Source organism: Nyctereutes procyonoides, unplaced genomic scaffold (assembly GCF_905146905.1).
Source record: "Nyctereutes procyonoides isolate TBG_1078 unplaced genomic scaffold, NYPRO_anot_genome, whole genome shotgun sequence".
In the NCBI taxonomy this organism is placed as follows: Eukaryota; Metazoa; Chordata; class Mammalia; order Carnivora; family Canidae; genus Nyctereutes; species Nyctereutes procyonoides.
In genome coordinates, this window is record NW_026575135.1 from 53,101,785 (window position 1) to 53,125,371 (window position 23,587).

Genomic DNA, 23,587 nt, shown 5'->3' on the forward strand with positions numbered 1-23,587 from the left:
GTCCGGGGATCAAGTCCCACGTTAGGTTCCCTGCATGGGGCCTGCTTCTCCCTCTGCCTGTGTCTCTGCCTCTCTCTCTCTCATGAATAAATAAATAAATAAAATATTTTTAAAAATATGTGCAATCTAATTATCAGGAAATTCGGAAGAATGCAGTTATTAACTGTGAGATCGGCAACAGCTATCTCTGTCATCCACCATTTTATTCCTAGCTCCTGGCACGGTGCCAGGAGCAATAGTAGATAGTAGATAGGCTCATATATTGGTTGAGTAAATGAAATAAACAAATGAAGTTGGGTTTTTACCCTCTTGGATTGGTGGCACAATTTAAAAAGATTTCTAATGCCTAGGATTGAGAGTGGCATGATTAAAGAAAGGGCAGTCTTGTATTTTGTTGCTGGGGTTGTCCTTGATACAGTTTTTTTGAAAAGCAGTCTGGTGATACATATTAAAAGGGTGTGTAGCATGTACTCTTTGACTTAGCAATTGTACACTTAGAAATCTATCTGAAACTAAAATGATTTCACATATAAGCATTCACTGTAATGTTTATAATACTAAATTCTGGATATAACCCAATTATCAGGGGTTTCTGTTAAATGAATACTATATAGTCAATAAAATAATGAAAATTCATATATATTGATATGGAATTATCTTCATTATGTATTAAATGAAATAAGAATTGTGTAGTATTTTTTGCATGATATGACTATGTGACTCCACATTATTGCTTATTTCAGGGGATTGAAATTGTTGATTTTAGATTTCAACTTTATATTAACCATATTAGAGTTTTTAAGCAAAGAGTATACTTTTATATTTGGAAAAACAAACCCATTTAGGTTTTTCTCTTTGAAAAATGCATAAGTGGAAGAATATTTTTCATTCACATTCACAGAACCAAAACATTTATTGAGGACCAAGAAAGAAGATATAGCTAAGTAGGGAGACATGCTATATCTTGTGTATGAAAACTGTATATTCAATTTTCTGGTGTTTAGCTTGTCAGAGTATTCGTTGTCACATTCTGATGTTAGTTGAGTTAGTTGTATCTAATTCTTATCTATATGTTCAGCACCTAACAATTCTACTTATGAAGTTGGGCAGCCCAGGTGGCTCAGTGGTTTAGTGCTGCCTTCAGCCCAGGTTGTGACTCTGGAGACCTGGGATCGAGTTCGACGTCGGGCTCCCTGCGAGGAGCCTGCTCACTCCCTCTGCTTGTGTCTCTGCCTCTCTTTCTCTTTGTGTACACGTTCTCATGAATAAATAAATAAAATATTTTAAAAAAATAATGAAGGATCAGTCATATTATATATATTGTGTTACATCTACTTATTGTCACATAACAGCAGTTATGGAAATCCCTTCAAGTTCATGGGCAGAGGTCTACTTCTTTTGTTTTAATAAACTGGCTTGTTTAACTGTTAACTATTTTTCTCTTCTTGGTCATGTAGTTATTTTTAGTTGTTTTGCCACTAACAACAGTGCTTCAGTAAATATTTTTATAGCTTATGGCAATATAAGCCATAGCCTTTGGGATATAGCCCTGCAAGTGAGGCTCCTGGATTGAAGGATTTGTGTATTTTTTCTGAGTTTGAAACATTGCTTCACCGTTTTAATGACTCATTTTAGGAAAAATATTTGGCTTTTACTGTTGTTATTAAATAGAACATTTTATTTTATTTTTTTTCAAATTATTTTTATTTACTTTTTGAAAGTAATCTCTATACCCAGTATGGGGCTCCAGCTCATGATCCCAATGGGCTCAAGAGTTGCATGCTCCACTGACTGAGCCAGCCAGGTACCCCTAGAACATTTTAAATAAAACATTTTTTTTCTCGGGGATCCCTGGGTAGCTCAGCGGTTTAGCGCCTGCCTTTGGCCCAGGGTGCGATCCTGGAGTCCCGGGATCGAGTCCCACGTTGGGCTCCCGGCATGGAGCCTGCTTCTCCCTCCTGTATCTCTGCCTCTCTCTCTCTCTCTCTCTCTCTCTCTCTCTCTCTCTCTCTCTGTCATGAATAAATAAGTAAATCTTTAAAAAAAACATTTTTTTTCTCATTGAATTTGATTTGTGAACTATTAAAATCCCATATATCTTTGAGTTTATTTCTGGCTTCTGTTTTGGAGATAATTTCGTTCATTTCTGTGCACTACCATGCTATTTTGATAATGATGATTTTATAGTAAATTTTAATATCTACTGTGACAAATTCTTGTTTTCTCTCTGGTGCTAAGTATATGATCAGTACTTCTTGCATGTTTATTAAGTTAATAAGTAAACTTAATAAACGTAATAAATATTAAATATTCAGTCTTGGCCTTAGATAAATTTCACAAGCCTATTTACTTTAGGGAAACTGAAGCATGGCATGTTGATGGTTTGCCCTACTAGCCAAGAATGATATTTCACTTTCTTAAATGTAATAAACAGTGATGTAGAGGAGGAGTTTAGAATTGAATGATCAGTTTGAACATGGTAGGCATGAGAGAAAACTTGAAGCCCCAGAGAAGAGATAGTTTGATTGTAAATCCCAAGGCTGAAAACTGCTGGAGAGTACCCATAGTGCTCTACTATATAAATTTTTATCACTCTTTTCCTCCTTTTATTTTAAAAAATTTCAAACCCATAATATGGTATATGTCCGTATACCCTTCCATCTGGTTATACCAGTTGTCAGTATTTTTTCTGCAATTGCTGCTGCTGCTCTACTGTTCGCTTCCTGTCTTTTGTCCCTCCTGTTCTCTCTCCTTCCTCTGCCCCCGAGTGTGTGTGTGTGTGTACACACACACATTCTGTTTCTTTTTCTATCGCTCACTCACTATCTACACATACTAGATCTATATTCAGATGGCTACCGAACCATTTGAGAGTTGCAGACATGATATTTCACCTATGTATGTTTTGTATATTGTAAGACCCCCAGAACATTCTCCTACATAACCAGTTATAATTATTATAGTTCAAAAACTAAACATTGATATAGTTATCTGAAATACTGTTCATATTCTGATGTCCCCAAGTTTCCCTGTAATGCCCTTCACAACCATTTTTTTCCTCTCCAGATCTAGTATGTGAATCATACATTATTGCCCTTACTCGTTTTTCCTTGCATGTAGAAGAATATAGAAGTAATCCCCAGCCTCTTGTTCGTTTTCATGATACTGGCTTTTTGTTTTGTTTTTTTTTTTTGTTTGTTTTTTTGGATACTGGCATTTTTGAAGAGTCCAGGCCAGTTTTGCAAACTTAAGGTTTGTCTGCTTATTCCTGATTAGATTCAGGTTAAATTTTTAGCAGGAAGAATACCTAGGTGGTGAAACGTCTGATCAGTTGATTGAGGATATTGTTTATTGTACTTCTCTGTTTTAAAATTTTTTTTCTAGCAGTTTGTGGGGTGATACTGAAGATTCCATTACCCCCAACTTTTTGCCCAATACTTCTAGCTTTGATTTTTTTTTTCATTGATGATTCTTAGTGGTCACAAAGTGATTTTCTAATTCTTCTATTTCTTCTGCATTTATTAGTTGACATTCTTCTACAAAGAAGGACTTTTGCTCCCTGCTTTATCTCTCTTCATTTTATTTTTACTGTGGACTCAAATATTTGTATTTGTGTGTGTGTGTGTGTGTGTGTGTGTGTGTGTATTAACTAGGCTCCACACCTAGCATGGGATTTGAACTCAACCCCAAGAGCAAGAGTAGCCACACTCTACTGACTGAGCTAGCCAGGAACCCCTCGGGGAGCCTTTTTTTTACTCATTTGGTTATATTCCATTTTTGTCTTTATTTTGATGCTTGTGTTTCTAAATCTGACCAGTGAGAGCACCTTCAGGCTGGTTCCTGTGCCCTTTTGCTATCTCCATCTGTTTTTATACATTTTCTTGCTGTTAAAACAAGATGTTTTAAGGCCTTTTTGTACTTCCTCTATTGCAGTCCTCGAATGAACTATTTGTCCAAGAAGTTTATTTCACTTTAGTAGGAAATGATAATAGAAATCAGAATTTGCATGCTTAGGGTGCTTCTTTTTTCTGGTATGTCGCTGCTCCTAGACTTTCAGTATACAGAGATGGAGACTGTGTCTGTCTTTCTGGAAGTAGATAGATCTATGGATATATTTTTAAAAATATAAACATGTGTTCATAGTGCTACTTCTGGTTCCCAATGCCCAAAAGTTCTTTTCTCTTTATTCTTTTGTATATTTGTACCCCTCTTCTCTCACAGTAACATGCCTGGATCCCCAAAAATTTCAGTATATTTACTCACTTGCTTCCTCTTGTAGCAATGCAATTGCTACACCATAGAATATTATTTGTAATAAATGTATCAGCTTAAGTACTTCATGGGTACTTAAAACCGTTTACCTTAAGTAATTAAAAAAATTTAGATGGAGAACTCTCTTTTCTATTTGCTAATATTCTTTTAAAAATTATTTTGTCTGGTGGTCCCACAGATTTTGCTTTGATGAGGCAGTTAGCTAATTTTAATGGAATCCTTTTTCAGTGTAGTAGTTGTAAATGTCCTGAGGTACATGCTATAAAACAGGTTTGTCCATACAACACAGGTGTACTTCAAATTGACTCATTTAAATTTTAATTTTAGGGGAACTCAGGTTTGATTACTTGATTACTGGAGTTATTACTTTGTGTGAAACTTTATCCTAGGCAGAAATACTCATGTTTAAAGACACAAGAGAAAAATGGAGATCTGATAAATTAGATGTGAAAATAAGACACATCAGAAAGAAATTAGAGAACAAGAGCTATACCTAGGATATTAGTTCTTATAAACAGTCATTTAATTTTGTTCTGCTTCTTGGCAGTCTTTTTAAAATGAAATAGTCAGATGACTTACATTGCTTAAAAAAGAAAACACTATGAATTGTAGGAGGAATTTTATTGTGGGAATCATATCTCTTCTTACAATAAATGTACAGTTTCTTGCATGAATATTTTAGTGGTTTAATTAAATTATAGGCATTTCTTTTTCAGGAATTGAATTTAGGAAATACAAGGAAATTAATATTTAGCATACTCTTTAGACTCTTAGGATACAAATAACCTCATATGCAGTAGCACCATAGCTGTAGAGTCTATCTGAAACCTGATTGTTAGTGGTACACACTTATTAGTTGGTTCAAGTGTACTATAATATATATGTTCTTTGGTTTTACTCTCTGAATACCAAAACATAGATGTTTTCTAGTATTTATTACAGAAAGAATCAGGGATGCCTGGGTGGCTCAGCTGGCTAAATGACTGCCTTTGGCTCAGGTCATGATCCCTGGGTCCTGGGATTGAGCCCCCAGTCAGGTTCCCTGCTCAGCGGGACTCTGCTTCTCCCTCTTCCTCTTCTGCTCCCCCTGCTTGTGCTCTCTCGCTCTCTTTCTGTCAAATAAATAAAATCTTAAGAAAGAATAAAATACTTTAAAAGATTTATCTTAATGAGAGAGGAAGTGGGGTTGGGGATGGATGGGAGGGGCAAAGAGAGAATCCCAAGCAGATATGGGGCCGATTTCACAACCCCAAGATCATGACCTGAGCTAGGATGCTCAACAGATTGAGCCTCCCAGGTACCCCAAAAGAATCAAATAATTTTTGTGATTCTGTATAGTGTTCTGTACCAGAGAGGCCAAAGAAAGCATATACTATTTCAGTATCTCAAAATAGCTTATATTCTTGTCTAAATTTATTTTAGAATACAGACAAATTGAAAAACCTGAATATACATTTAGAGTACTTAGAATATTTTTTAAATATTAGATTGCTTTGATAGATGTTTATTTTTTTATTTTTATTTTTTAAAGATTTTATTTATTCATGAGAGACACACACAGAGAGAGAGAGAGAGGCAGAGACGCAGGCAGAGGGAGAAGCAGACTCCATGCAGGGAGCCTGCATGGGACTTGATCCCAAGTCTCCAGGATCACACCCTCAGCTGAAGGCGGCGCTAAGCCACCAGGGCTGCCCAGATTTTTATTTTTGACTGTTTACTTGCACTGTTCTTACCATATAAAAATCTCCGAGTATATTGGTTTTACTGTCCATTCTTTTGTTTGTTGTAAAATTTTATTTATTTGAGAAAGAGAGAGTTCACAAACAGGGTGAAGGGGAGGGAGGAGGAGCAGAGGGAGAGAGTGAAGCAGACTCCCCACTGAGCTGGGAGCCCAACGTTGGCCTCAATCCCAGGACCCCGAGATCAACACCTGAACTGAAGGCAGATGCTCACCTGACTGCACCACCCAGGCGCCCCTGCTGTCTGATTCTGATTGTACAATTACAGTTTCTTTCCAATCTTGATTTACATTAATTTTCTGGATAGATTTGATTCATGAATCATAAGGCTAGAAATGCTCTACAAGTATAACCTGGTTTTTCCCCTTTGGTCTCCAGCAGGACTTTCCCCTATGCCCCCCTTTAAACAAAACCAAGACAGGGGATCCCTGGGTGGCGCAGCGGTTTAGCGCCTGTCTTTGGCCCAGGGCGTGATCCTGGAGACCTGGGATCGAATCCCATGTCGGGCTCCTGGTGCATGGAGCCTGCTTCTCCCTCTGTCTGTGTCTCTGCCTCTCTCTCTCTCTCTCTGTGACTATCATAAAAATAGAAAGAAAGAAAAGAAAAGAAAAGAAAAAAAGAAAGAAAGAAAGAAAGGAAGGAAGAAAGAAAATTTAAAAAAATAATTAAAAAAAAAACCCCAAAAAACCAAGACAGATGATTTACTCTATTTCCAGGGAAGAATGTTGCAGAGTCCTTGGTAATCCCTCATCCCAGGGTTTGACAACTTTTTTATTATTATCTAACCATAAGTCCCTGCTACTATAAATAAACTATCTTCTTTGGTTTGTTCTTAGTACAAATACAATATGCTATAATGTTCATAGAAATGACACCCTCATTTTCCCCTCCACCCCAAAAGACTTTCTTTTTCAGTACAATTTTGACTACTATTACTAACCCAAGTTAATTTTAGATTCTATTACTGAAAGCCTCAGTTTTGCCATTTATTGAGGTATTAATTGAAATATTAATGTATTTAGAGCAGAAATGTCGTTTTTTAGGGAATCTAGAGCAACAGCAAAGCTGAGGTCAAACTGCCATAAGGATGGACACCAAGGAAGCTGTGTTTGGGACAAAAAGAAATCAAGATAAGGTAGATGCAAAGTAGAGAAAAAGCACTGGACCCCTGGGGGGGAGGGAGTGGTAGGCGGGTGTGGGTTTGTGTGCCTCTAATGGCAAAGAATAGTTAGATTTCTGAAGAGGAAGCCGTGAAAGGCTTATAGGAAATATTAAGGATTTGGGTTTAACTACATCTGTCTGAATGTATAAGTTTTAACTGACTTTTAGTTAGCTTGACTACTTTAGAAATTGCTAAGGTTAAGTGTTTCAATGGGGTGGATCCTAATACTCTGGGCTAGTGTTTCCTGTCTCTATAGTTGTGCAAGACACTATTGATATTAGTTGATAAAATAATTACCAATACCCAGCTTCAGCACTAAGGCCTGTTACTACTTGGAAGTCGAAAGGGACTCTCGAATGAAACATTAAACTCACAAAATGAGTACAGAACATTTAATTTTTCCTATCCTTTTTGTGATACAAAGATTGTATTTCTCTTCTTAGCAACATGAACCGTGAAGACCGAAATGTGCTGCGTATGAAAGAACGGGAAAGGCGGAATCAGGAAATTCAGCAGGGCGAAGACGCCTTCCCACCTAGCTCTCCTCTCTTTGCTGAGCCATACAAAGTTGTAAGTCGTCCTGTGAATAGTTTTTTTCCCTTAACAGTGTGACATTTTTGCTTTTCAAGTGTTTAAACTTGATTTTTATAGTAGAAAAGAGTTACTATCATATATGCCATTTAACATTTTTCTTTTCCTCTAAGTAAGAATGTACTTTTGGGGGGTAAACTTGCCATTGGAGTATAACATACATATAGAAAGGTACACAAAACCAGTGTTTTAGCTGAAAGAATTTTCACAATATGAACAACCTTATATAATCAGTACCCAGATTAGGAAACTGAGTATTGTTAGCATACTGAAGTCGGCCTCAAACCCAAACCTCCACCCCTCCCCCTGCTGCTATCTCGTATTCTTGAAAATGTGGTCCAGATTAGCTCAGACATTAATCTCTGCATCCCAGGCATTTCACCTTTCTGAATTAAATTAAAATTTTGTAGATTGGTATGTATCATCTGCTGTTTCCTAGGTTCTTTTGTGTATAACATTAAAGACAAATATGTCAGATTCTTTTGTTTCTCACTTATTTCTTGCCATTTGCTTACTTAGTTTATTAAGTATCAGCGACTGCTACTGTGTTTGAATAAATGTGTCTTCAGTATCAATCTGGTTCCTTTTTCTGTTTTATACTAAATTTATGGCTTTTTAAAATGTGCTTAATGAACCATATCCATTTTAGATTAAGAGCTTGTTGTCAGATGTTCAGTGAAGTGAACCAGTTATTATTTTTATAACTATCGTTGTACTTGATTTGAGATCACATAAAACACTGAATGGTATCATCACTTCTCATGACTCTAATGTGGCCACAAATGTCTCTAATATTTGATTTGGCTTTGGATTTCATTTGATCTACCTTTAACATTTTAAAAGCTTATACTGTGTATAATGATATTGCAGCAGTAATGACCATGTTTGGTTTACAGTGTGAGACTGAGAGTGTGTTAGACCTTATAACATTTGGTGTTTGTAGAAGCCATTTATGAGATCTATGAAAGCCATTTTTTTAGAGTTTTTAAGGATTTTCATTTAAAGGCAGTTACACTGACATCATTTATATGAGTGTAACATAAAACCTAGGGTTTGGGATTAGGAAGTAAAGGCAATTAAAAAAAAATACAAAACAGGAACTTGGTCCAGAATCTTTGAATCATACTACCATTTATTTTGTTATTACATTGTAATCAATTAGATTCCTGATCTTTTTTTTTTTAAGATTTTATTTATTTATTCATGAGAGAGAGAGAGACAGGTAGAGACACAGGCAGAGGGAGGAGAAGCAGGCTCCAGATAGGGTGCCTGATATGGGACTCTATCCCGGGTCTCCAGGATCACGCTCTGGGCTAAAGGCAGCGCTAAACCCATGAGACACCCGGGCTGCTCTTGATTCCTGATCTTGATGTTATCTACAAATTGCTATGTATTTTCCTCTCTTGTTTAATAGAGGTCAGACTGATTTTTCAAATAATCTAAAGTCATTATCAATTCATGCCAACCTCAAAATAAATAGTAGTTCTGTCTTGATTTCCTCTTTAATGCAAGCAGTAAGCTTAGTGTCTTTCATGTTTATGAATGTGAAAGAGTTCTTAAGGTTGTAGATATTTTGGACTGTTTTTTATTATCCAAGACTGATTTTTAAAACTTAAAGTCTCTACCATTGACTTCAAAACTTGGAGTGTTTCTTGGTCAGAATTAATAGAGTTAATATTTGAAACTTTATCAATAGATTTTCCATTCTTTTTTTTTTAATTTTTATTTATTTATGATAGTCACAGAGAGAGAGAGAGAGACAGAGAGAGAGAGAGAGAGAGAGGCAGAGACATAGGCAGAGGGAGAAGCAGGCTCCATGCTGGGAGCCCGACATGGGATTCGATCCCAGGTCTCCAGGATCGTGCCCTGGGCCAAAGGCAGGCGCTAAACCGCTGCGCCACCCAGGGATCCCAGATTTTCCATTCTTAGTTTGTGATTGACTTTTATTAACGTAGTTGGTCATAGTAACAGAAGGAATTAAAATTTCATTTCTCCTTTTAATTATATCATTGAACTCTAGGAATATAATGTTTTCCTAGATGGCCAGAATAATGAAGAGTTGGCTAATCTCACCTAGAACTTAACTACATAAGGGCATATTACTTCTCTGCTCTTCAAAAGATTTTTATTACTGTTCAGTATATTTATTGGTGAAATTTTTTCCCCTCTTGGAATCTTGTACATACTTCTCAGTGTCCTATAGAATATTTGTGTCTTGAATATGAATGAAAATATGAATGTTTTCCACTTTCACTGCATTTTTTTCACTATAAAAATTAGGTATTTGGAATTTGCTTTTGAGATGTTAACCTTAAGATAGAAGATGAGGCCTCCTGTTGAAAAGCCTCCTTGAATTTGAAGTTAGGAAAGTCTGTTTAGAAGCATCTATTATTTCCATTTATGCTAATTATATTGTTTTACTTTACAATTTTTTTGTAGACTAGCAAAGAAGATAAGCTATCAAGTCGTATTCAGAGTATGCTTGGAAACTACGATGAAATGAAGGATTTCATAGGAGACAGATCTATACCAAAGCTTGTTGCAATTCCTAAGCCCACAGTACCACCAACAGCAGATGAAAAATCTAACCCAAATTTCTTTGAACAGAGACATGGGACCTCTCATCAGAGTAGCAAATGGACTCCAGTAGGACCTGCACCCAGTACTTCTCAGTCTCAGAAACGGTCTTCAGGCTTGCAGAGTGGACACAGTAGCCAGCGGACCAGTGCAGGTGGCAGTGGTGGCACTAATAGTAGTGGCCAGAGGCATGACCGTGACTCGTACAGCAGTAGCGGAAGCAGTAGTCGGAAAAAAAGCCAGCATGGATCAGAACACTCCAAATCACGCTCTTCCAGCCCTGGAAAACCCCAGGCTGTTTCTTCATTGAGCTCTAGTCATTCCAGGTCTCATGGGAATGATCACCATAGCAAGGAACATCAGCGTTCGAAATCACCTCGGGACCCTGATGCAAACTGGGATTCTCCTTCCCGTGTACCTTTTTCAAGTGGGCAGCACTCAAATCAGTCTTTCCCACCTTCATTGATGTCAAAGTCCAGTTCAATGTTACAGAAACCCACTGCCTATGTGCGGCCCATGGATGGACAGGAGTCCATGGAACCAAAGCTGTCCTCTGAGCCCTACAGCAGCCAATCCCATGGCAACAGCATGACTGAACTGAAGCCCAGTAGCAAAGCACATCTCACCAAGCTGAAAATACCTTCCCAACCATTGGACGTAAGTCGCACATTTAGAATTTTTTGTTTGCTTTTTTAATTTATACATTTGTTTTAGAGAAGGAGAGAGGGAGAGAGAGAAAGAAAGACAACCTCCAGCAGACTCCCATCACCTCGAGATCTGGACCTGAGCTAAAATCAGGAGCTGAACGCTTGATCAACTGTGCCACCCAGGCGCCCCTGGAGCCTTTAATATTATGACTCTGTGAAGCAGTTGACTATGAAATTATATTTGAACTTGAACTGTGTCTCTGTTTAAATAAGATATATATAAGTTTAAAAAAAAGACTTGTGGATTGACTCCCAAGTGGATCAGTAGACCAGTTAGCTTCCCCTATTGGACAATAGAAGAAACGTCACTCACTGTTTTGAAATATTCACATGATAATCAGTTATTGAATAAAAGCATTATCTTTGAAATCAATACTTTATTTTATTTTTTTTAATTTTAATTTTTAATTTTTGTTTATTTATGATAGTCACAGAGAGAGAGAGGCAGAGACACAGGCAGAGGGAGAAGCAGGCTCCATGCACCGGGAGCCCGACATGGGATTCGATCCCGGGTCTCCAGGATCGCGCCCTGGGCCAAAGGCAGGTGCCAAACCGCTGCGCCACCCAGGGATCCCTATTTTATTTTTTTTTTAAAGATTTTATTTATTTATTCATAGAGATGCAGAGAGAGAGAGAGGCAGAGACACAGGCAGAGGGAGAAGCAGGCTCCATGCAGAGAGCCTGACGTAAGACTCGATCCAGGGTCTCCAGGATCACGCCCTGGGCTGCAGGCGGCGCTAAACCGCTGCGCCACTGGGGCCGCCCTGAAATCAATACTTTAAATTTCTTCCTTTTGATTATACAAAAGAATACATCTTGACTTCTTTTTTTTTTTTTTTTTTAAAGATTTATTTATTTATTCATTCAGAGAGAGCGAGAGAGAGGCAGAGACACAGGCAGAGAGAGAAGCAGGCTCCATGCACGAAGCCTGATGCGGGACTCGATCCCGGGTCTCCAGGATCACACCCCAGGCTGCAGGTGGCGCTAAATCACTGTGCCACCGGGCTGCCCCATCTTGACTTCTTTTGTTTAAAAAAGTTATCTTCTGAAAAAAATAAAAATAAAAAAGTTATCTTCTGTATTCTCATTGGGATAATTATGAGCGTGATGTGGGCCATGGATCATTGTAGGGAATATTGGGATTTTGGGAGGGGGCATCCATCAAGATGGTAATATTGATAATTTTCAGTGCCATGATCTTTCTCTCTGGTTACACTTAAGGGTTTGAGACAGCTGCTCTAGATTCATAGTGGTGGTTTGAAATTTACAGTATTTATAACTGCATACCAAAGCATCAGAATAACCAAAGAAATTGAGGATTGACTGTGAAATAGTTGAAGTTTTATCTTTTAATGTAAGTCTTAAAAGTGGTGTCTATAACCGATAATCATAGTTCATAGCTTTTTATTTTTTTTAAAGATTTTATTGACTTATTTGACAGAGAGAGAGTGCACACACAGGCAGGGGAACAGCAGGTAGATGGAGAGGGAGAAATAGGCTCCCTGCAAAGCAAGGAGCCCGATGTAGGGCTCAATCCCAGAACCCTGGAATCATGACCTAAGTGGAAGGCAGGCACTCAACCAACTGAGCCACCCAGGTGCCCCAGTTCATAGCTTTTAAAACAGTGGCAGAAGGGATCAAGGATAGGTAAAATGCTATTTTGAGAACATTTAAACATTTTTCTAGTGGCCTTGAGAAACTCATGTTCATGGCAGTTGTCATCTAATTATTTCTCTCAAGAAAACAGTGAAGTGTAGTTATTTGTACTTTTTTCAAACTGTGATTGTTGGAGGTAGACTTATGTTCAAACTCTAGCTCTTTAATCCCTGATTGTGCTTTAGAATAAACAACTTTTCTGTGATTTTAGAAAAGTAGTGTAAAATGTCCATCATGTTCCAGACAAGTGTTCTTTCAATAATAATGGTTTTATTCTGTTTGTTAGTTTATGTGAAATGATGTATTTCAGTATCATGGTATATTTTGTCATAAACTCGAATTTTTGACAAATTGCTCACCTGCAAAATAACATTTAAAAATTTATTTCTAATCTGAATATAAGAAAGATAAAATTTTTAAAAAAAGGAAAGAAAATTTTTCAAAATTTTTGGATAATAGAAAGTTCTTCAAATCCTGTATATTTGTTGATTAAACCTTTTTAGAGCTTGAAAAATTTGCATTTAAAGAAATTTGTCAAAAGATTCTAATTAGTGTTGTGATTTAGAGTTGTGGGGTCATAAATATGTCTTTAAATTTAATTCGTTTTCTAACAATGTTGCTGAAACTGTGCAAGAAATGATAAAAATCTAAATAATAAATGACTCTAAGTCTAACGTGTATTTCTTTTCCTTTTAAGGCATCTGCTTCTGGTGACGTAAGCTGTGTGGATGAAATTCTTAAAGTAAGTTGTTTTAGTACTTTAGGTCTTTTTTGTTTATGATACTCTACTATATTCTTGCCCTCTTTTCCCTGATATTTCACAAAGGTTCTAGGGCAGCAGATTGCTTACATGTGAAACCATATTACATCTATGAAAAATAATGCTGTTATGCTTACTTTCATACTTAGTTTCTGAGTCATTTGGTTTGTGTACTCTCTGCCCTCAAAGAACTGGTTTTGTTTGTTTTTCATTTTTAAGTGAAACAAGTTCCAGTCATAATAGTTTGCCTTGAAAAGAGAAAGAAACCAAATACAACAATACTTTCTAAGGCTTATCAGTAAATTACCAGTCCAATTATTTCACTGAAAATAGCTTGCTTTGTAATTCATCTGTACACACTGGTCAACTCCTACAATGAAAGACCTACTCTGAATACTGCTCATTTTGAGTGTTGGATGGAATGTTTAAAATTGATACATGACCGAAATGTGCATTCCTCTTTTGGGAGAAGAAAAAGTGGTCTGTTGGAAAAAGAGAAAAGTCCAGTGGGTTAATGAGTGGCAGTGACTGCTTTTGGCTCAGCAGTGAAAAACTGTCAGTCATACATTACTTGTGTTTTTACATAAGCTCCTGAGTTTTTTGTGTGTATATCTGCATTTCACTGTGGATACTTCTGAAAGACTACTTTTGTTGCTACTTATGCACTTTATTCCCTCCTTCCTTTCTTCAGCCCAGCATAGTCTCATTTACCTCTGTCATTCTGCTGAAGCTGTTTCTCTAAGGTCCTGATCTTCCCCTTCAGTGGTGGCTTATTTGAGTTCTTTGCTCTTTCTGCTATTTCATCGAATTTTTAGTTTTTCCTTCTGGAAACCTCATTCTTCTTCCTTCCTTGCTTGTTGTTATGCTTTATTGTTTTTATTTCCATTTCCTTTCTTGCCTCTCATTCTCTGCCTTTTGGGAACCTTTGTGTCTTACCTTTTAAATATGGTTCTTTTTTCTCAGTTTCTTTCTGCTCTGTCTTGATTTTCCTCCATTGTTAACGGCTTCACCTGTTAACTCTTTGGTCTTTCTCTCCTTCCTGGCCTCCCTCTGAGTTCTAGTTTATGTCTCTTCTTTGCTTCGTAGTTGTGTGTCCTTTGCATTTCTCCTTGCTTCTTTAGACTTTAGTGTATCTAAAAGCAGATTTCTCAGACTTCCTTCTCTTCGTAGTGTCTCCTGTGCTTATAACTGCATGTGCACTTTGAATATTCCTTGAAAATACCATTCCTTTAATTCCATTTTTGTCACCTTGAGCTTCAAGAATTGTATAGTCCTTGCTTTGCTCATCTGTCTTCTGCATTGCTACCAGATTCTCTCTTTAATCCATTATGATCCTAAGTTAATCTCCACCTTAGAAATTTCAGTGATTCTGTAAGCCTCATAGAATAGTGTCCAGCTTCAGCATTGTAGACCTTTCAGATTGATTCCAGTCTCTCTTGCTGTTGATTCACCACTTTTGTCAAATTGTCACACACTTTCTTTCCCTTTTACCTTTTTAAAGTAAATTTAAGTGAAATAGGTTTCTCCTTTGTCTTCATATACAGATTCTGTTTTTTCTTATAATTCCAGTGAAATCCTTCTTTCCCCTGTGTCAGACCATCAGATCAAAATAGTAACTTTTTCTTTTGAATCTCATACAGCATGCATTTCTCAGTTGCCACGTATTTAAAAAGTGTAACGGACTGTTTATCATTTCTCTCTGAAACCTCAGGAATGTATAGCATTGTAATACCTGGAAGAATCTTTTTCTTGCATTTAATTATCTCTTTGATGATACTGACCATTTATTCTACATTTTATTTATGCAGGGCTTGGCACATGGCCTTGGATGTAGTAGGTCATTTAATTTAATTTAATGGAGTTAAGTAGATTTTCCTTTGAAAGTACTTTGGTATTTGAGGTGTAAAATGCCATCACTGAAAACCTGGAGTGTTCGAGTTTGTTTCCTTTCCCTGTATGCAGTACATAAGGAACTGCAGGCCCAAATTACTTTCATGTTTTCTTGATATTTATAATCAATACTGTTCCTAGGAATTCCATAATGAACTTAAAGAAAAAACTTTTAATCTAAAAATGACATATGTTTATTGTAAGAACAAAAAAGGTTAATTTGCAGCTTTCTAATAAGGAAGCACCTGCCATGTATCAAGCTCTTTGGATACAAGTACTGATAATGATAGTGTTGCACCTTTGAGCTGACGTTCTTGCTGCATATTGGAAATAATTATGCAATATTTCAGAAAGTGAAATGCTATTAAAAAAATAAAGCATTGTAAGAAGAGAAAGAGCAATTACAGTGCAGGTGGCTGTTTTATGAGATTCCAGTAGTAGAGATTGTATCAAGTGCCCATGTCTCTTTCCCCTTCTGTTGTTCTGTTGCCCAAAGGTAACCAGAGATTTTTTTCATATATATTTTTTCATATTTAAACATTTACTAGGACATGGACTATGATTTGTTTATCACTTAATAGTATTTTGAGGACATCGTTTCACATCAGTAGTTAAGTCCCTTATTTTACTATCTGCTTGGTGTTCCATTGTATGGCTTTCTGGTAATTTATTTAATCTGTGCTATGGATATTTAGGTTGTTTCCATTTTTTAAGTGTAGGCCCCTTGAACATGTATCTTTACATAACTGCGTGGGTATAACCACAGGGTAAATTCCTAAAGTTAAACAACCTTTAATTTATTGTATTTTCTTAGTCTACCTAATGGCTCACTTTGAACCAAATGACAGAAATAAAACCCTCCCTCCTTATTCTAGATCTGATTTTTCTCTTTGCTCCTCTAACATATATATTTTGATCTTATCCAGATCTCCACTTGAACATAGTTGGCATGTGATTAAACAAAGTGTTGAATGAAATCATACTTAAGACCTTGCTTGTCTGTCTGCCTTCTCATGTGTTTTCGATATCTCTCTTCTGGTTTCCTTCACCTGACCAAAACTTGCTATCAGCGAATGGGCTCTGCAGCCGGACTTCCTAGATGAAATTTTGTGTCCACAAATATGTGATCTTTAATAAATAACTTCTGTGCTTCAGTTTCATCACACATAGAGTTAGGGTAATAATGGTCTCTACCTCCTAATATCGTTGTGAGAGCTAAATGAGTAACAGCCATGTAAAACGGTATCTGGCCCATTAAAGGTCCACAAAAAATGTTAGCTCCTTTTCTTATCACTATCCCCTCCTCCTGTTCTCACAGCACGCTCTTCCTCAGTAGCATTATACTGTGCACCTTGTATTTGATTACAGGCTGATTTCTGTGACAACTCACAGGTTTCATCATCTTAACTCTAAGCTCCTTGAAGCCAGGGAGGGTATATTACTTATCTGACTACTTCCTACCCCATAGTACCTTGCACACAATTGTGCTTAATTAATATTTATTGATTAAATATGTATACTTTTGGAGGAGCTATCATGAAACCAGCATTTATAATACAAATCTGGTTTTTAGCTATGTAATTTTTATCCTTGAACTGGTTGAAAACAAACTGTAATAATTACGTTTCAGGAGATGACGCATTCATGGCCTCCCCCTCTAACGGCTATTCATACACCATGCAAAACAGAACCTTCCAAATTTCCTTTTCCAACTAAGGTAAGTAAATAACATGTGTCTTTGGTACTGTTAGAAAACTCTAAATGGCTTGACTGAAATCATATAAATTCAAAATTGTCTTGCCATTTCCATTTCTAGTGGGAGACAGACAATAAGTGAATAAATACATAAGTTCAAATAGTGGTAATTGCTGTGAAGAAAATAAAACAAGATAATGGAATCAAGAGTGACTTGGATTAAGAGGTTCTTGAAAAAGCTTTGAAGGCAATTGGGAAGAGAATTAAAAGGCATCAGGGTTTATTGCAACCTGTTACAATGTTCTAGGCTGCAGGTGGTAAGGGCTTCTCAAACTTTTGTCTGAGGACCCCTTTTCCATTGGACGTAACAACCATACTAATGTGCTGTGGAAAGAGGTTCCGCAAACAACAGTTCCAAGTGTGACTGCAATTAGAAGATGTGTTTTTCTTGAACATTAATTTATATTTACACGGATCATGCAAGAATATATTCTCCTTGTGGGAGTTTGACCAGAACTCCTAATAATAGCCTTCCCCAGTGTTGCCTCCTCCATCTTACCAGAGCAACTTCCACACATACCTTTGCAAGTCTTTCCACATGGATTTGCAGACATATGTATGTGATCATTGTATGTAAGCACTCTCTCATTGACTTTGTTTCTGCCCAGATCTTTTGTTCTGGTTTTTTAATCAGCAACAGGTCTTAGAGACCATTCCATGTTATTGTGTCTTTATTATAAAAAGATCTTAATTACATATAGAGGTATTTCACTTCTTTATTTCCATCCATAGTATAAGTGTATCTTAGTTCAATTATTTTCCCTTGGTATTTAGGTTGTCAGGTTTCATTTCTGTAAACATTGCTTTTGTGGGTATCTTTTTGATGCCTTCTTGTGTGCATATGAGTTTCTTTTGGGTAAAGTAAGAAGTAGAATTGTTGAGTATTGAGACTATATACTTAATATATATTCTCAAATTTCTTCTGTATCAGTTGTACCAGTCACCACTCCCCATTTGTATTCCCTCTTATTCCTCACATGCACACCACCGTTTATTACTTTAAGCACTAATCTTTTGAGTGCGGAATGGCATTTCATTTCCTAGATTGCTAGCGAGGTTCGTCATCTTTACACATTTGTCATCTGTGTGAGTAAATTTACCTGTTTCTTCAGCCTTGGGGTTGCATCCTTCACCTAAAGAGTTTCCGGAGGATTTGTTTTTGTGTTTGCATTGTGGATTCTAATATTTTCTTCTGTGTGCTGCTACAAATACATCTCCCAAATTAGAGGCCTTTTAAGTATTATGGTCTGGAAGGTTTTAATTTTGATAAACAAGTAGATCATTCTCTTCTGTGAAGCTTTTACTTTTTTTTTAATTTTTATTTATTTATGATAGTCACAGAGAGAGAGAGGCAGAGACACAGGCAGAGGGAGAAGCAGGCTCCATGCACTGGGAGCCCGACGTGGGATTCGATCCTGGGTCTCCGGGATCGCGCCCTGGGCCAAAGGCAGGCGCCAAACCGCTGCGCCACCCAGGGATCCCTGTGAAGCTTTTACTTTTTATAATGTCTTGTTAAAGAAGGTTTTACCTTCCCCAGGATCATAAGCATACCCTTTTATTTTTTATTTTAATGTAATTTTGTTTTCTATGTTTATCTTTAGCCCAATTTATTTTTGTGTATAATGTAAGGGAGACATGTAACTTTCTGCCTCTATGTGTGCCATCACATTCTTTTACTTTTTAAATCAACCTTATGGGTGCCTAAAAAATGCACATGTATTTAATGTACAGGTGTGTAGGTATATGCACCTGTGTAACCACCATCCTAATCAAGAATTAGAATATTTCCATCACTGCCAAAAGTCCCCTCATGTTTCTTTGCATTCTACCTCTCACCCCCATCATTGGCTCCTCACAATTACTGACCTGTTTTATTTCTAGAGAAGTTGTACTTTTTCTAGAATTTCATATAAATGGAATCCATACCATATGTACTCCTATTGTATATATATGTTTTCATTCTTTTGCTCAGCATATACTTTTGGAATTCTTCCATGATTATGAATGTATCAGTAATTTGTTCGTTTTTACTCGAGTTTTCTTTTTATTTGTGTTGTATGAAAATATCAGAATTTGTGTATCTATGACCTGTTGATGAACATTTGGGTTTTTTCCAGATTTGGGCTATTAAGAATAGACTATAAAACAAGCCTTTGTATAGACTTAAGTTTTCTTTTTTTCAAGGATAAATATTGGGTTATATGGTAAAAAGTAGAATTGCTGAGTCATATATTGAATTCATGTTAAATTTATACTACACTAAAAACTATTTTTCAAAGCAGTTGTGTCATGCTCCTGCCTCACTCCACTCCCATCCCTCAGCAGTATTTGATTTATTCTATATCCTTTTCTACTTTTGGTATTGTCTTTTTAGTTTTAGCCATTTTCCTGGGCATGTAAAGGTGACTCATCCTGGTTTCAGTTTGTAGTTCCCTGACAACTAATTATGTTGAACCTCTTCTTATGACCTTATTGACCATTCTTTTTGAGTATCAGTTCAAATCGTATGCCTGTGTGTGTATGTGTGTTTGTGTGGTGGTGGTGGCAGGAGTAGGAGATTTTGTTTCTGGTTTTCTTTAATATCTTTGGTTCTGGTATCAGGGTAGCTGTAGCTCTTTAAAAGGAGCACAGAAATGTTCTCTTCATCTCTGTTTTCTGTACAGTTTGTGGAATTAGTTTTCATCCTTCCTTGAACATTTTAATATACTTCCAACAGTGATGCCTTCTGGGCCCATCGTGTTCCTTATTAGAAGGTATTCAATTATAAGTTCAGATTTTTCCTTAGACATGGAGCTATTCAGATTTTCTTTTCCTTGTGTTAGTCTTGTAATTTTTCATTTCATCTAAGTACTCAAATTTATTGACATAAAGTTATTTATAATATAAACTTATTCTTTTAATATCTGTGTAGGATCTCTAATAAAGTCATTTTCTCCCTGATAATCAGGGATTTGTATTTTCTCTTTTTTCATTTTCCTTGATTAGTCTAGCTAGAGGTTTGTTACTTTTATTGATCATTTCCAAGAACCATCTTTTAGTTTTTTCAGCTATTTCTTTGGTTTTTCCTTTATTGCAGTTGCTTTCTTTCAGCTTATTGTGAGTTTCATTACTTTCTTTTAACTTCTTCAGATGGAAGTGTAGGTCATTAATCATAAACATTTCTCGTTTTATGTATTTAAAACTATCAGTTTGCCTCTGAGCCCTACTTTAGATGTATCTCACAAGATTGTGATATATTGTGTTCTTATTACCATTTAGTATGTCCTACCCATAGGTGTGACTTCCTCCTTGATCCATGGGTTATTTAGAAGCATGTGGTTACATTTTCAAATATTTGAGGATTTTCCACATACTGTTTTATTACTGATTCTGATTTATTTGTATTCTTGTTAGAGAATGTAAACAGTATAATTTCAGTTTTTAAAAATGTACTTTAATGTTTTACGGCCAGTACACAATCAAGTTTCTTGGTGAGTATTTTATGTATGCTAGATAGAATATGTTCTGTGTCTATCAGATCAAGTTGGTTGAGAGTAATTAGTTGTCTACATTTTTTACTGTCTTTCTGTTTGTCCTATCAAATAATGAGAGTGTTGACATCTGCACCTCTATTTGTGGGTTCTTCTGTTTTCCTTTCTCAGTTTTGGCCATTTGGGATTCATGTATTTTGACGTTTTGTTATTAGGTATGTACACTTTTAGGATTATGCTTTCTTTCTGATAAATTGATCCCCTTTTTTCATTATGAGATGTCCATCTTTATATCTGATATGCATATTCTAAAATCTACTTTAGAATTTTGATCTTCATATAGTCACTCCAGGTTTCTTTTAATTTACTGTTAACACAATTTAACGTTTTCTATTCTTTTATTTTTAATCTATTGGTGGCTTTATATTTAAAGTGAGTTTATTATAGGCAGCAGCATTGTTGGGTCTTGGTTTTGCAGTTTACCAATCTCTAGCATTTAATCTTGGAGTGTTTAAACCATTTCTTTTTAATGTAGTAATTGATATTGTAGGGTTTTTTTTTTTTGTGGAGTTTTTTTTTTTTTATATTGTAGGGTTTAAATATACCATTTGCTGTTTGTTTTCTCTTTGTCTCAACAATTTTCTTTGTTCCCTTTCTTGAGATTGTTCCAGATAAAATAATTATTTTTAATATCCTACCTTGAATTATTTAATAGGTATACCTCTTTTTTTAACTGCAAAATTAAAGCTTGAGTTCATTAGAAGACTTTGAGCATAAGTTCATAGTTCTGGCTTATGAATGCAAGTCCATTCATAATTTTTTTAGGTAATAGTTTTGCTGAGGTATAATACACCATATAGTTCAGTAACTTAAAATGTACAGTTAACTGGTTTTTAGTATTTTCATAGTTGTGTAATCATAACCACAAATATCTTAGAACATTTTATCACCACAAAAAGAAACCCTATACTATTTAGCAGTCACTTTTTTATGTCCTCCAGCCCCCTACCCTGGCCCTAAAGCAATCACTAATCTACATTATATCTCTATTTATTTGTCTATTCTGAACATTTCATATAAATCAAATTAGACAATATGTGGTCTTTTGTGACTGGGTCTTTTACATCTAGCATAATGTTTTTATTTTATTTTATTTTTATTTTTTATTTTTTTTTAGCATGATGTGTTTAATTAGCAATAATCGCACCTCGGATAAACCTCATTGGTTCTGAAACTGCCACTGGGCAAAGCACTAGCACGATGTTACATATCAGTATTTTGTTCCATATTATGGCTAAATATATTCCATCGTATGGATATATCACATTTTGTTTATGTTTAGCAGTTGATAGACATTTGGGTTGTTTTCAGTTTGGGGCTATTTTTTTTTGTTACATTTTTAAAATTTAAATTCAGTTTTCCAACATAGAATATAAGACCCAGTGCTCACCCCATCAAGTGCCCTTCTCAGTGCCCATCACCCAGTTACCCCATCCCCCCACCCACCTCCCCTTCTGCAACCCTTTTTTTGTTTTCCAGAGTTAGGAGTCTCTCATGGCTTGTCTCCCTCTCTAATTTTTCCCACTCAGTTCTCCTTCTTTCCCTTATATAGTTTGGGGCTATCATGAAAATTGCTGCTGTAAACATTAGCGTGTAGATGTAGGTTTTTAGTTCTCTTGGTTATTCCACCTAGGGGTGGAATTGCTGGGTCATATAGTAACTGTGTTTAATCTTTTGAGGAACTGTCTGATAATTTTCCAAAGTAGTTGTTCCATTTTATATTCCCATCAGTAGTGTATGTGAGCTCCAGTTTCTTCAAATCCTGGCTGAGTTGTTACCCTTCTTTTTGACTATAGCTGTTTCAGTGGGTGTGACATGGTTTACCATTGTGGTTGTGATATCCCATTGAATCTCCTTGGTACCTTTGTGGAAAATAAATTGACCATAAATGTGAGGGGTATTTTGTGTACTCTGAATTATTTTTCACCGATGTATCTGGCCTTATGGCATTACCACACTGTCAGGAGTACTATAGCTTTGTAGTGAATTTTGAAATAGGGAAGTATGAGTTCTCCAGGTGTGTGTGTGTGTCTGTGTGCGTGCTCTAGGGTTTACAGCATCACATAGTACAATTACTTTAATACATCATTTCGCATACAGGTTAATTGTAACAGTTTAACTTCATTTCCCTTTTATTTTTTCTGCTTTTATCATACATGTTGCTGTCTGTAAGTTATAAACCACACAATACATTATTATCCCTTACATTTTAAACAATCAAATAGGGACGCTTGGGTGGCTCAATGGTTGAACATCTGCCTTTGGCTCCGGTCGCAGTCCTGGAGTCCCAGGATCAAGTCCCACATCAGGCTCCCTGCATGGAGCGTGCTTCTCCCTCTCCCTATGTCTTTGCCTCTCTCTTTCTGTGTCTCTCATGAATAAATAAAATCCTTAAAAAAATAAACTATCGGGCAGTCCCGGTGGCTAAGTGGTTTAGCGCCGCCTTCAGCCCAGGGTGTGATCCTGGAGACCCGGGATCGAGTCCCACGTCAGGCTCCCTGCATGGAGCCTGCTTCTCCCTCTGCCTGTGTCTCGCCCCGCCCCCCTCAGTCTGTGTCTTTCGTGAATAAAATCTTTAAAAGAAAAAAAACTATCAAGTATATTAAGTAGCTTTATTGAGTATTATATTCAATAAACAGAACATGTTTTAAATTTGATATTTTGACTTCTGTGTAAACCCATTATGACAGTACAATTAACATATCAATTACTCCAAATATTTCTCTTAAAATTTTTTTTGGGGGGATGGGTACCTAGGTGGCTCAGTCCCTTAAGCATCTGACTTTGGCTCAGGTCATGATCTCGGGGGTCCTGGGATTGAGCCCTCTGTCAGGCTTCCTGCTCAGTGGGGATCTCTTTGTCCCTCTGCCCTGACCTCTGCTTGTGCTCTTTCTCTCTCTCTCTCTCTCTCAGATAAATAAATAAAATCTTAAAATTTTGTAAAAAAT

At 36.5% G+C, this 23,587-nt stretch overlaps 1 protein-coding gene across 2 annotated transcripts in view; it reads left to right on the top strand.

Annotated features, from left to right (window-relative positions):
• Positions 1-23,587, top strand: part of AFF4 (ALF transcription elongation factor 4) — a 93,742-nt gene that overhangs the window by 24,928 nt on the left and 45,227 nt on the right. Inside the window, exons 2-6 of one of the 2 annotated variants that reach the window (XM_055302812.1) lie at positions 7,055-7,146; positions 7,617-7,743; positions 10,204-10,998; positions 13,402-13,446; positions 16,985-17,071. In XM_055302812.1, coding sequence (XP_055158787.1) covers positions 7,621-7,743; positions 10,204-10,998; positions 13,402-13,446; positions 16,985-17,071 — 1,050 coding nt within the window. In that variant the 5' untranslated portion in view covers positions 7,055-7,146; positions 7,617-7,620. The remainder of the gene's footprint in view (positions 1-7,054; positions 7,147-7,616; positions 7,744-10,203; positions 10,999-13,401; positions 13,447-16,984; positions 17,072-23,587) is intronic. The other variant, XM_055302811.1, reaches the window with a different exon arrangement.